This window comes from Aulonocara sp. 'chitande type north' Nkhata Bay, linkage group LG19 (genome assembly GCF_057382095.1).
Source record: "Aulonocara sp. 'chitande type north' Nkhata Bay isolate Kocher_YH1m ecotype deep benthic linkage group LG19, A_spYH_male_GT1.1, whole genome shotgun sequence".
In the NCBI taxonomy this organism is placed as follows: domain Eukaryota; kingdom Metazoa; phylum Chordata; class Actinopteri; order Cichliformes; family Cichlidae; genus Aulonocara; species Aulonocara sp. 'chitande type north' Nkhata Bay.
In genome coordinates, this window is record NC_141362.1 from 12787583 (window position 1) to 12801204 (window position 13622).

General features: G+C 39.2%; 1 protein-coding gene across 6 annotated transcripts in view; it reads left to right on the plus strand.

Annotated features, from left to right (window-relative positions):
• The window catches only part of ralgapa2 (Ral GTPase activating protein catalytic subunit alpha 2), a 95349-nt gene that overhangs the window by 6513 nt on the left and 75214 nt on the right, over positions 1-13622 (plus strand). For all 6 annotated transcript variants that reach the window (XM_086273756.1, XM_086273750.1, XM_086273755.1 and 3 more), the window contains exons 2-3: positions 10200-10310; positions 10682-10731. In XM_086273756.1, coding sequence (XP_086129882.1) covers positions 10200-10310; positions 10682-10731 — 161 coding nt within the window. The remainder of the gene's footprint in view (positions 1-10199; positions 10311-10681; positions 10732-13622) is intronic.

The following is a 13622-nucleotide window of genomic DNA, read 5'->3' on the forward strand; positions in this document are numbered from 1 at the left end:
CACCATAATGAAATGACATGGACCAAAAGTGATGGGATTGGAGGAAAGTCCTTTTTCATCACAGTTTCATTCTTGTGATTGATTTAATGAAGCTCTACACCCTCAACCATAAATAATACGTCTAAATAGGACTCTAGTTTTTATCCACACCATCATGTTACATCATGTTATGACAAGCCTGATGAGATTTAATTTATGGTCTTCCATGAGTATAGCTGATGCTTTGAGAGTGTGGCAGCCTTTGCAGTGTTGCTTTACCCTAGCACCATGTTAGTTATGGGTCCACCAATTGATCAGTGAAGCATTGGCTAATATACAAGTCAGCAAGGTGTGAGTGCCTCTGACAAATGACAGGATATTCTGATATTGGACATGTCTGTTAGATCATGTCAGTTTTGTGGATCTTGTATCTAAAATACAGTTTTATAAGTTTGAAAGATTATGATGAGTAAATGTCTGTTTCAACCATAAACATAAAGTTTGGAAATATTTTATTTATTTTCTTAAGCTAAGCTCACAATCAGCCAACCACTTGTACATTTGCCCAGTGCTGCAAAATAAAAGCTTTAATGGCCGAAGCAATCCATAGAAGACGAGTCTTGTCAGTAATAAAACAAATGGCTCTAATAGACCCCCTGATAAGGAAAATCATTCTGTCCCAGCGAGCATCGAATTATGATTGACATCTGTAGATTGGCAAAGCCTGGAGCGCATTTAGTAACACAAATGTTCACTGTGTGCTATCAAGGCCTCAAATGTGCCTCACACTGATTGCTCCTTATTGCATCATGTGACAGATGTGTCCTTCTCTGCTGGTTGCAGCAGATTTATGATTAACTTTGTTTCACTTTGGTCAAATATCAACCTTCTGTGGGTTGCAAAGAACTTCCTACAGGAGATATGTTTTCCTGTTTTGTCTTCTTCTTCATTTACATTCATGAACGTGGAATTTTAGGACTGATAATTGACTCTACGTGTTTGTTATGTCCCATTTTAATAGTGTGGATACTGTAGATATATTAAATAGTTTTAGAAGAAGTTATATATTAACTCTGCTTCCTTTTTTTTTTTTTAAGCACAGACAGCCACAAAAAAAGTTAGAGTAACTTGGCATACTCTTGAGCTTATTAGCAGTTACTGAGATACTTTAGAAATGGTTGAAATCTGTTAACCTTACACTTAAATGAAACCAGCTGACGGCAGCAGGTCTGTCCTTTGTTGTCTGCCTTTAGATTGTTTTTAACTAAGTATAAAACATTCAAACTCTGCACACTGACTTTATATCTTTAGTTTGTTCCAAAGGTATTCAAGTATTGTTGCATGTCTTAATAGTAAGTTTCCATCAGCACTGCATTAATGCTGCCCCTGGCTTCCCTTTGATTGGCAGCATTTGTTGACAAAAATAATTTTATTATGTCAGTATTTATTTTGGGTGGAGCACAAATGGTTTCACTTCCAGTGCTAAGACAGACATTGTTAAATAATATTGTAAAGGCCGTACCACATTATAAGAAAAATGTCCCCTCGACACAAAGCCTTTCAAAATGTTACCAGTATTGTTTTATCAGCAGCATTTTTTTTTCTGAATGCAGTGCAATAACTGACAAGTTTTTTTTTTTTTAGTTTTTTTTTTATTCAACATTAAAACATGTTGAATAGAAAGACTGGGCTCATGTTGGTCCACTTACATGTTTCAAATGTCATGTTTGATGTCTGTCAACAAATAAGAGGACTGTTTGCGTGCAGACTTAGTATGTCACCCTCTTAGGGTTTTCTTCCACTCTCTCAAAATGATTCCACACTTTGGATTTCCTGCCTGACATATGTAATTACTGTAACTAATTACTGTGACCACTGGTAGCAGCCATGATAACTGTTTGAGACACACTGTCACCGCTTTCACTAAGTTAACTTGACTAAGAATGATCAAATAGCATTTGGGCGGCTCTGTGAATCATGCTGTCTGTTAGTGGAGGATCGTAGCTCAACATGCAAACAGCCACGGAGCAGGATGGGGAGCAGAAAAAAACAGATTTTAAGTAGTGTCCATAATTGGCTTCATATTCATATAGAATTTCCATTATTTCTGGAAGGATGACGGTAATAATATTCTTACTTAAATGCATTTTGTTAATTGGAATATTTTATAGCTAAGGTACTTGAGTAGAATAGCTAAGGGTATTGCTGCTGACTTTTGCAGTTATTATTCAATAATAAATACTTATAAATAAATGAAAAATGTTTGAACTGGTTAAAGAACTGAATATTCTCAAGAAATCCTCAAGGAACAGGCGTATCTTTATTATGATCAATCTCCTGCAGTCTCTCTAAATTTGGGAAGTATAATGGCATCCATAGTGCATTTGTCGCCTTCTCCTTTAGCTGGCATGCCATATCTGTGCTCCTACGTGTTGGCAGCCTCCAGGCATCCGTGCCGGGGCCCTTAAAGAGTCCTCTGTGTCTAATGTGAGCATTCAGCCAAGGGCACATATCAGTCTCTTCTCTCTCTCATCTCCTTTCTGGCAAGAATATAGTGCACCTGCAGTGCTAGCTAGCCCAGGACTAATGCAAATGAGAGTGTGTCTGATCAAAGGCTTTATTCGACTGCTTTTTGTGTATGACGTGGCATACTAATGATTCAGCTTTAATTAAGTGGCGTACACTGGAATTTACCCAGAGACTTAAATGTGGTTTAACAACACCTGTTACACTGAATGTCAGTTTTTATTGGATGTGTTGTCTGCTGATTAACTTTAAACAGGGGAGTAGGCAGAGTGGCGCATCGTGGCCCATCGCCTTCAAAGAGCAAACAGCAGAAGAGCACACCAATTATTCAGCTAAAACTTGAGACTGTTCTGCTTTACCCAGCGGGTGGCTGCTGTTCATTTTTCCACCTTATTTGAAATGGTTATGCATCAAAGGATGTGCAAAAGCGTTAGATAACACTTGAACACTGTTTGGGGTATTTCCAACCACTCTCACCATAGCAGCTCTCGGTCTCTTTGTTGTAGAAGTCACAGTAAGATGTAAGGAAGCCTCATTCATGTCATGATGATGACGATGATATGAATTATCCGATAACAGCGCTGCCAAAGATCAGAAAGTAAAGGTATAATCTGTCATTTTTTAAATTAATTTTTTTAGACAGGAGGATGAGCTGATAGTATTAGACTGAACATTTTGAGAAGATACTGTGTTTAACGGCTGTGCAGTATATAAGATTATGGCTCTTAGCTCTGGCTGCATATTATTGTTTTGCAGCTGGTCGTTTCACACAGGGGTGGAACATCTGCCCTTTCCTGACAGTTAACAGGAAACATCACAATGGAGAACTGTGTCCTCCGAGCCAAACCTGGCATGGCTGATGTGTTTGGCATGTATTTATTAATTCCATTGTAGAAAATTGCAGATCTCCGAATCATTAACTTATCACTGTCAGCACCATTTAGAAGAGTGTTCATGCAATTGTTTGTTTAATAGGGCTGACTTGGTGATCCCCACAAGTCATTTTTACTGCATTTTATGCAACCAAAAAAGGCTTTATGTGAGTATGAAGCCTTATTGGGCACTTTATCAGAAAATAAACAGTAACTGGAAGGAACAAAATAGCACCTGTGGCATGAACTCGGCATTTGACGTTTGAAGGCAGTTTAGCTCTCTAGATTTATGCAGTCGGCACTAAATTGTGCGTCTCAGCAGATATTGAGATTTATCAGACCGTGTGTGTGTGTGTGTGTGTGTGTGTGTGTGTGTGTGTGTGTGTGTGTGTGTGTGTGTGTGTGTGTGTGTGTGTGTGTGCGTGCGTGCGTGCGTGTGCGTGTGTGTCAGCCTTAGATTTCTGCCCTCGGCCTGCAGATACCCAGCCAGATGTGATCTTGTTGTTTATTGACTCTGTCTCAGAGTTTGTTGTGCACTTTGAACGTTTGTGAAACTCAGCTCGAACCAGTTTGGCCACACCCCGTTTACTCTTTTCACCAATAAAATTGTTTCATTCACCCATTTTTATTGTGTTTTTGAACTTCTTCAATAAACCCTAAAGGCGTGTGTGAGAGACATTTCTAACAGCAGTTTCATAAATTGTATAAGCATGTCTATCACCAGTCATGTTGCCACTGCCAAAGTTAGAGCGTTTTTACCCAGTATGATTCTTGATTAATTCAACACTAATTCCTGTGTTGTATCTCCATGCTACCATGCATTGCCTTCCTATCTCATTATTTGGCTGATTGCATTTCATTATCATTTCATTTCCTGTTTTTGACGCGAGCAGATGGAGAATGACAGATGGAGGCGTGTCATTCAAAGGACTGAGTTATTTTGTTGGAATCGGAGGATACAGAGTTATCCCCAGCATTCCTGGGTCTGGAGAGCAGGTTCTGTCGCTTTCTGTCCACATCCTGTTACCTGATGATGTTGGATATCTTCTCACATTGCTGGATGCTATTGAACAATTTCATTCTTTCATTTAACACATTTCTTTCATAAAAAGCAAGTCCTGATGTAGCAAGCATAAGAAATAAAGTTCCTCTCTTTCTGTAAATCATTAATGGCTTAGCAGACCATTAGTAGCTGGCAGTGTGATCAGATATTAGAGTATTCTCATTACTGAATTTTAATGCATTAACCCTCTCCATGTAGCCTGGACAGTAGGTCTGTTAGGAGGGATTGTATACACTCCCAATCACATCTAGGCTCTTTATCTGAACTTTAGTACTTGTAGGCAGATGACTGTCAGCTTTTTCCAACATCCTTAAGGGCTTAAGGATGTTGGCTTACCCACTGCTGAAGAGCGCAGACTAGTATCACAACAGCTTGATGTATGAAATTCACCCAGCACCATAAACATATGAAGCAGCCAATAATATTTAATTTAGAGGCATTTAGTGATGAATTGTTACACAATTCTTTTCTTTCTCCGTCTTACATTACAGGTACATGATTTTCTAATCTAATCTGTTTGATATGAAGACTTTTTTTTTAATTGTATTTTATCCACAGAGCTCTTAAGTACACATAGTTTCATCTCAGGGCACTTTTATATTGTAAGGTCAAGTTCTTACTGTTTATTATACACAGGACATGTTAAGGCCAATGTGCTGAATCCAAGTTAAAGATTGTGCATCTGCACTTCTTCCATGTTTTCAAAGCTACTGGGAAAGCAGTGAATAATCCTTCATTCTTCCTGTGCTCAGAGGTGACTGTGGGTTCTTGCACTAGCTTCAAAGGATAACACATAGTAGAGCTAGGGTTGTCAAGTGGGCAGCTACCATCCTCTGCATTTTGCTGATTTAGCCATTTTTTTAAATGGTTTTCCCCAATGCCTGTCCATTTAATCTTATTTCAAATATATTCTGTACAGTTTTACTAACTAATAATAATGTATAGGGACAAGTTTGTCTTATATTCTTAGGTGTACAGATCCTACAATAGGGGGGGAAAAGTATACCTTTAGTTTTCTGATGTGCACTGACTTGTGTATGTTCTTGTCATTAAAGCGGCTGTTCTGTTCTAAATGATAACGTGTCAGCCCTGCTTCCACTATGACTTTGCATGTTTTTGTTTGATTATTGTTAGGGGCTTGTTTATATTAGAGGTCATTCTCAGCTTTTCATTAGCAGCATTCATATGCAGCATGTCCTAAAAGCTCACTTTTTAAAAGCTTGTGACGTTACTACAGCCCATGGGCTCACGGTTTACCAGACACAGACACTCATTGAGCCAGATAATAAACCCTTTTTTGTTTTTTTTGTTTTTTGGAAGTGATTGAAAGATTGGAATTAGGGGAATGATGTTATACAAATGTGCATAACAACTTTGATTTCTAAAATAGTAACGTGGATAGTAGGGCTGAGCCATACCATACTGTTCACAGTAATACTGGTATAATGTTGGGCAATGATAAGAAAATTAAATATTGCGATAGAATATGGGTAAAACGTGCATGTGCAGTGCCTTTGTTTTCATACGCACATGGTGGAAAAAGCATGGCGGCGATGGAGAATGAGAAGGGAGAAAGCGTATCGTTGAATGAAACGGATGAACCAGAACTGGTTTGTAAAAATGCTTCAACTTCAGTGGTGTGGAACTGGTTTGGCTTTCGTCCGTCAGATACACTAAACTCACATTAAACAGTATTATAATCATTCTTTATGGTTCACACTAACTAGATAGGGTAGCAGATAGGGCTGTGCGATATGACCAAAATCTCATATCCCGATATAAAACATCTATCGTCCCAATAACAATATAAATCACAAAAAATTTAATATTTTCTGTAAATTCTGTGAATCTCGGGTAGGTGAAGTGTTTCCAGCTGGGCGTCGTGTACCTGGAGTCGAGTGTTCTAACCGATGCATGAAACTACACTTTTTTAGACATAAGTTGTAAAGGCCGCCATTTTCTTTGTGAGTATTTATTACACGGCGTGCTGCGGGGAAAAGCCTGTTCTGAGTGTAAGGTTTATTTTTTAGCACCTGACAACTATTTTTTTTTTTTTTTTTTTTTTTTTTTTGCTTCTCACTCGTCAATATTCTGCATACTTTTTCATGTGATTCCGTTTATTTTGAAAATTCTCAACAGGATCTTGAGCTTTATTGTGAAAGGTTAATGTGGAAAATAAACAAGCGGACATGCGATGGTTTTACCGTCGTTGTTGCTAACGACAACTCAAAAAAACAGGCGCTTGTCCATCCGTAGTGTGGTTATATTAAATATAAGAGAAAGAGAGAACTTTAAGAAATGAATATAGCCACTACAGTGGCCATCAAAACGATGAAAAAAATATTGCCGTAAACAGTTTATTTTGCGACACCACGAAACAAACAATAGCGTAAAATGAAACGATAGATGTTTTTATATCGTCATCCGATATATATTGTTATATCGACCAGCCCTAGTAGCAGAGAAACGCCAAACTGAGCAACATGAGCCTTTAAAAAGGTTTGGTGTATTATTCTGTGCAACATTTCTGATTCTGGATAACTAGAATATTTCCCCCTGTGCATCTGGGGCTACTTTACTCTGAGCCGCTCCCAAGTGACCAAGCTTCTCACTGTAGCTCTAAGGGAGAGCCCAGGCACTCTTCCATATAAGGCTTATTTCAGCCTTCTTCATCTGCAGTCTCACTCTGTTTTGCCTCAGTGGTTAGCGAGTGTTTTCTGGAGGTTGGTGGCTGTCTCTGGGTTAAATCGGTCACAGAGTATGTTTTGATTGACCTTGTGATTTCTTTGGTCTCGCAGATTCCTGGGTTGGCCCATAGTGTTCATGCAAGATGCATTTGTCTGCAAGCACTTGTTACCTTATGGAGAACATTCTACTTTAAAGTAATAGTTGTCTTTACTGCTAAATCATGCGACTGGGGCTTTAGTAGTTGATTTTGCAGCAACTGCCTGCAGCCACTTGCAACCACTCAAGGAATATTTTTTTTTCCATAGCAACTGGTGGCTGGCTATAGGCATGTGTGACTGGAGACTAAGGTTCATTAGATTTCTTTAAATCATTTTAGTGTTGGATGTTATTTTTATAACAGTGCAGTTGACCGGAGCTAATTCCTTCAGTTCAATGTGTTTTGTGATTAAGATTGGCTCATCTAAAACAGTCTGATAGTCTAAATCTAATCTATAACCTAAAATCAGTTTAGATTTGGATTGGAAATGGGAAAATTGGAATAATAATCTTTTTTTTAATTAGTATTATTTTTTTGTTATCCTACATTTTCCAGCATCTCTTTACAACTGTTTTTAGTGGTTAAAAATTAGCTGAAATAAAAACCTAAAAAAAATCTCCCCCTTTTATCCCTGTGTTTTTTAACGAAATCAAAAGTCTGTTACCGGTAGTTTAAATAATACAGACATTTGAATTTCCTGATGGAGCTATTCTTGGTTATGCTTCACTGTTTTGTTTCATGATTAATGAATCTTAGCCTCATGGGATTAATGTAGCTTTTCTTTTTTTCATGTACATCTTCTTGTGCTTTCTCAGTTGAAAACAAGCATCTGTTTCTACAGCAATGGGCTGATAATAGCTGCATTACACTGGTTTAAATTGCTAGCTGCTGGCTGGCAGGGAGGTTGCCTATCTGCGGATATCATCAGGTAGTTTTGTTAGTCTACAGTAATTATGGGCAAGCTAAGGTAACTGTAAAGCATTGATGGTAGTAAAACTGGGTCGGGTAGAAAGTCGGTGTCATCTCACTGTGTGTCACCAATTAGTCGTTACATTATACATCTAACTGTCAAACAGCAGCGTCACTAGGGATTCACCCATGATGACATGATTATTTATTTTTTCCTAAATCGAGGCTAAAAATGTAAAACACTCATTACTTTGACTCAGTTTTCTCATCATGCATCTTCATTATCCCTGCTTTGATCTCAGGGCAAAGCTTTGTCTTTGTCACGTAATTCATCATTCCAGCAGTCCCCGGGAGTTGGATAGCTTCTGGGAGTTTTCCAATTTGCCATTTAGTAGAGGGAGAATTGGAACAGAAGGTGAAGCTTAATTGCTCTGTTTTGCCAGGAATCATTTTTGGGAAATGTATATGGGGAAATTATAGTTTTCAACTGTGTGTGTGTGTGTGTGTGTGTGTGTGACTAAACTGCTATTTAATGCATTGAAAAACACATTTACCACAGCTGTAAATAAATATAGATAGATTAATGCTTGAGGAAGCTTAAACATGTGTATTAGTTAAATATCAAGCAGAGGTGTCTCTTCCAGCATCCCAGCTGCCTGTTAAAGTGTATTTTTGCCCAGGAGAAAATCTGTCTTACAATAGCACTTCCTGAGTGCTGACCTAAATCCCAAAGAGCCCTATTGGATGGCATGGAGGAAAAAAGTCATCTCATTTATTCATCCTCCAGTGTAGATGAACTCAAAGTATTACTGGCTGAAACATGGAGGAGACTTTCATCACAGCAGTAACTGAAACAATGGCCTCATATTGTCTGAGAGTTTTGCAATCTTGAAAAAACAGAAGGAAACAAAAGGGGAAAAAATCACAAACTGATATTTTCTTTAACATTTATTTGGTTTGCAAGTATGTTTTGTCTCCATGTTAAACTGTGACTACCATTCTTTAGATTAAGTGCTCTTAGCTTTGCATTGTATTCCTCACATGGACTTTGCCTTTGGGAGCTACAAAAAGTATATTTTGCGACTCGTTTAGCTTAAGCAGAACCTTAAAGTGATTCCTCACAATAAGGTTCTGGGTTTGCACCTCCTAGTCGACTGGGCCCTTTATGTGTAGAGTTTCTGTGTTCTCCCTGTGCCTGTGGGACCTTCTGAGTACTCTGGTTCTCTCCCAAAGGCATTTTAGGTTAATTAGCCATAGGTGCATGTATATGGGAGAAGGTAAGGTTCTCTGTCCCTCTGCCAGATCTCAGTGGACCGGTGCGTGGTTCACTGCGCCTTTTGCACCATAACTGCTGAGATGGATTGAGTTAAATAAGCGGTTGGATGGGTGGATGAATTTATTAGACGGCATCCATTTCACTGTGATGGACTGCAGCTTGTTTGCCTTCTGTTTAGGAGATTGATTGCAAGCTAACCAGAACCTTGTACCAGGCTGAGGCTCCAGAGCAGAAGGACCACTGTAGTCGGTTGAGGTGCAACATGGTGGCACCGGAATCGGTCTATTCATTGTAGTGCCAGCTTAACATGTATTACTTATTAGTTACTTATTATAATTTATGTACCAATGCACGGATGTGCCTCTGTGCGCCACCACAGAGGCAACAATACAAAAATTGTGTCTTTGTTGGATAAAATGCACATTTCACAGTAAAAGCATCATTTAGAAATCTTTCACTTTTCAAATTGTGAAATTGTAGATCGGGGTAAAAAGTTTCTCAACGTCCCCAAAAAAAACAGTTCTCTCCCGTGGCTACAGGTGAGGAGTGGGAGAAGTTACACTGCTTAAGGAAGTGAAGCAATTTGCTTTGTTTTAAAATGTATGTAGTTTTCTGTTTAAATGGGGAACTAATGGGAACTCACTGTCACTCCTGTGATTAGTGTCACACAGACAACATTAAAGCATCCAGGTTTCTCAAAACAGACTACAGGGGAAAATCTCTACATTAACAAACCTTGAACGTTGAATACACTGTTGAATAAAAGTGATTTATGTTCTTTTTTATTTAATTATTATTTTATATTCTCACTGACTAAAGTTGATTGAGTTTCTTTTTCTTTTCCCCCAGATATCATTGACAAGAGTGAGTTGAAGACATTCTTTGAGAGCAACAGTTCTCAGATTTATTTTATCTTCTATGAAAATTTCATTACACTGGAAAGCAACTTAAAACAAAAAGGTGAGTAAAAGCTTTTTTTGTAATAAACTGCACATGAACTATTTAGCTGCTGCTGTCAGTGTCGGTTCAATAATTAACCCTCTCTTTGCCCTCTGTGCTACAGCAAAGGTTATTTTCCGTTTGCCCCACATTTCCAGAGCAGCGGTACTTAGAGAACCAATCTGATTATGTTTAGTGTAACTGAGTGGATTGAGCTTGCCTTCATTCATTCCCACTGGGACTGCGGTCTCATGGTCATACACGTTCATTTAAATGAATGTTTATGCAATGGCCCATATTATTTTTGCATTATTGATGAAGCTCTATGCAGCATAGCTTCAGGTAAAATGTTTTAAAAACTTTGTACTAAACGTGTATTCTTTGTGCTTCAGGGAACAAATCTCAAAGGGAGGAGCTGGACTCTATCCTCTTTATTTTTGAAGTAAGTGCTCTGTTGTTTTTTATGTTGATATCTCCAGCTGGTATTTCCAGGTAAACTCGGGGAGTAGAATCACCTGCTACGTCCTGAATTCACTTCATAGAGTCTGTAGATCAATAGCAGGTTGTTCTAAGGCCTCATTGTTACGCTGCCATTCAGTCCACTTGTTTTTAAAATCCAGGCGTGCATGCAAATCAGAGGTGTGTTTCATCTCTGCATGCACAGCATGCTGTTGGCTCTCTAGCCCCTCCCTCTGTTTTTGCTGAGCACTTTTATGTTGCACATGCAGGTTAAAGTCCCCTACCTTGTTTTTCCACCTGACTGCAAAGGCAGCTCGAGTTTCCAATACAAACAGTGAGCTCTCCGGTTACATTTGCTCAGGGCAGGGCTGTTAGGATGGCAGCAGATCAAATTGTGGGGCAGTCTGTTTGTCTCTTTTGGTACAGTATGCCTTGCCCTAAATTTTGTCATCACCTGGGAGCAGTATCAGGGGGTTCCTTAAATTACACCAAGTCACAGCTAGGGAAGCGCTGCCAAGGATTCTTAACTGCTATAGTCTGTCTTGAGCGATGGATTACTATGTTGTTGGGGTTTTTTGGGTTTGGTTTTTTTTGGGTTTTTTTTAGTCGGGCATATCAAATGCAAATTGGGCTCAGTGTTTTCGTGTAATCACATTACGTTTTCGGTGCTGTCTGGGTGATGCATCGTGTACTTCATGCATGCTCTGAAATGCTTCCCTATGTGTCTGGCTGCTCATCGTTTTTCCTGCTGGTGTTCTTTCAGTCTGTCAATCTTCTTTAGAATTAACACTTGTGCCGATGCCCCTCTCCTGCAGATCATACCAGAAATTATTTTCTGATCAAAACAGAAAAATGTTATCATTCAGTTCAACATTTCCATTCAGTTCTCTCTATTCTTTACCTAGAAACCCACAGTGTCTGTCTGCACACATCCAGTCATTTGACCTGTAAATAAAGCCTGGATTCATGGCTTCTACATATTTATGGAGTCATCTTTTCAGAGAGAACTAATATTGAAAGCAGCTTAACCCTCATTTTTCCCCTTTTAGCCCCTGCCTGTGACGCTGTGTGCTTTTACCCATGCACTGAGAAGATAAGCTTGCTTTGACTAATGTGGGCAGGACAGATACAGGGTTGCCTTGATCCTGAGCTGTGCTGCACTGTGTGGACATTCTCGTCACACCACATTACATTAAGAATTTTTTCGTCAATGTGATATCAGTGCATGTACTTCGAACATGCATACTTGAAGAAAATGTGTAATATTATGCAACGAAAGATGTGGCAGTGCAGCAGAAAATTAATTAAAACAGTGTTTCGAGGCAATGGCATTTTGCTCCCTCATAAATTATTTCTACAACAAGCACAGTAATGTAATATATTTCTTATGGGAATTTTACATTTATGCCACGTGTGTCATACACCTTCTCTCAGTGCAGGATAATACTTTGTGTAAACGGCCATTGTTAACATAAGTGATGGGAATCGCCCGGCCAAAACATGGCAGCTTTTGTCCAGCAAGTGTCAGAGGATTTTGTAGCGTGGCCTACGAGTGGATAATGGCTGGGACAAAAGCAAGTTTGCAGCACAGTGCTTAGAGTCACACTTTAATGCTGTATGACAGGGTAAGAAGAACAGGACATCTCAACATCACTTCTCATGTTCTTTGTACGAGTTTCCCTGGAGAACCCCGTTTACACTCCTCTCTTCAGGAATGTGAAACGTAGTCCCTCACGCTCTCACCTGTCCCTCACATCTGCCTGATATATACAGTCCACGTCCCCAGTTTGTTTCCTTCGAGCTGGCTATGTGGGGATTACTTTGCTGTCATGATGAGGTATGCAACCCCTTTTTCACGAGTTGCTGTGGGGGAGCATGATCTCCCATGCTGGGCCCGTTTGAGTAATGGCTGTCTAGAGGGGGTAATCTTTTGTTCCTCTGCCTAAACTGTGCTGGTCCACTCCACCCCCCCATCCCACCAGCAGCCATCACTCCCTTCCAGGATTTCTTTGTCTGCTTCCACAGAGGCATCATACCATGGCAGTCTTTATGGGAATGCAACCACATTTCTGAGGATGCAGTCGTGTTCTCAGCATCTTTTATTTTGATATTGATTAAAGATTTTACCCCATAAAAAGCGACATAACATTTATTTATTTTGTTTAACTTTAATAGTTAGTCAATGTTGAATCAAAGGATTGCCTTAGTATGACCACAAGGCTTTGAACTCTCTTGGCAACTGTTTGTGTTTTATGTTAAAACATGTTTTATGTTTTTGAATACGTGTTGCTATGATACATGCTGTTAAAAATAATTCAAACGAAAAGTTTTCAGTGTATAACATCCGCAGAAAAAACTGTGTTTGGCTCCTTTGACCGTGTAGGCGGAGGCTTGAAGTAACGTTAGCAGTTTTTCTAGTCATTCACAGCTTGAGAGAGCGAACACTTAGTTTGATTAGAAGTTCTGAATTTATTGATCGAAATGTGAAAATACTCCACTGCCTAGCCATTAACATCTGCTGCACTTTAATCATTATCTGTTCCTGCAAATGACAAATTCAGTGGAGACTTCCAAGGTGATTGATGGTTAGTTGATTCCTAGGCAGTAACTCCCATACAAATCAGGCACATTAGCAACAAATACACAGAAACAAATGTGATGAAGTCAATGTGATGGTTGTCATAGAACATGGACAGAACATTGAACAGCTGTAAATTCACACAGAAGAAACTATCCTCTGTGTGAGAGTGAAATTGGAAATGGGCAGGTGGGAATCATGAAACCTATGGGCTGTTCAGCTGCAGAAATCTGAGGCAGTTTGTGCACAACCTAAACCTAAAACCTCACCAGTATCACAATCAATGAAAGAGGGTA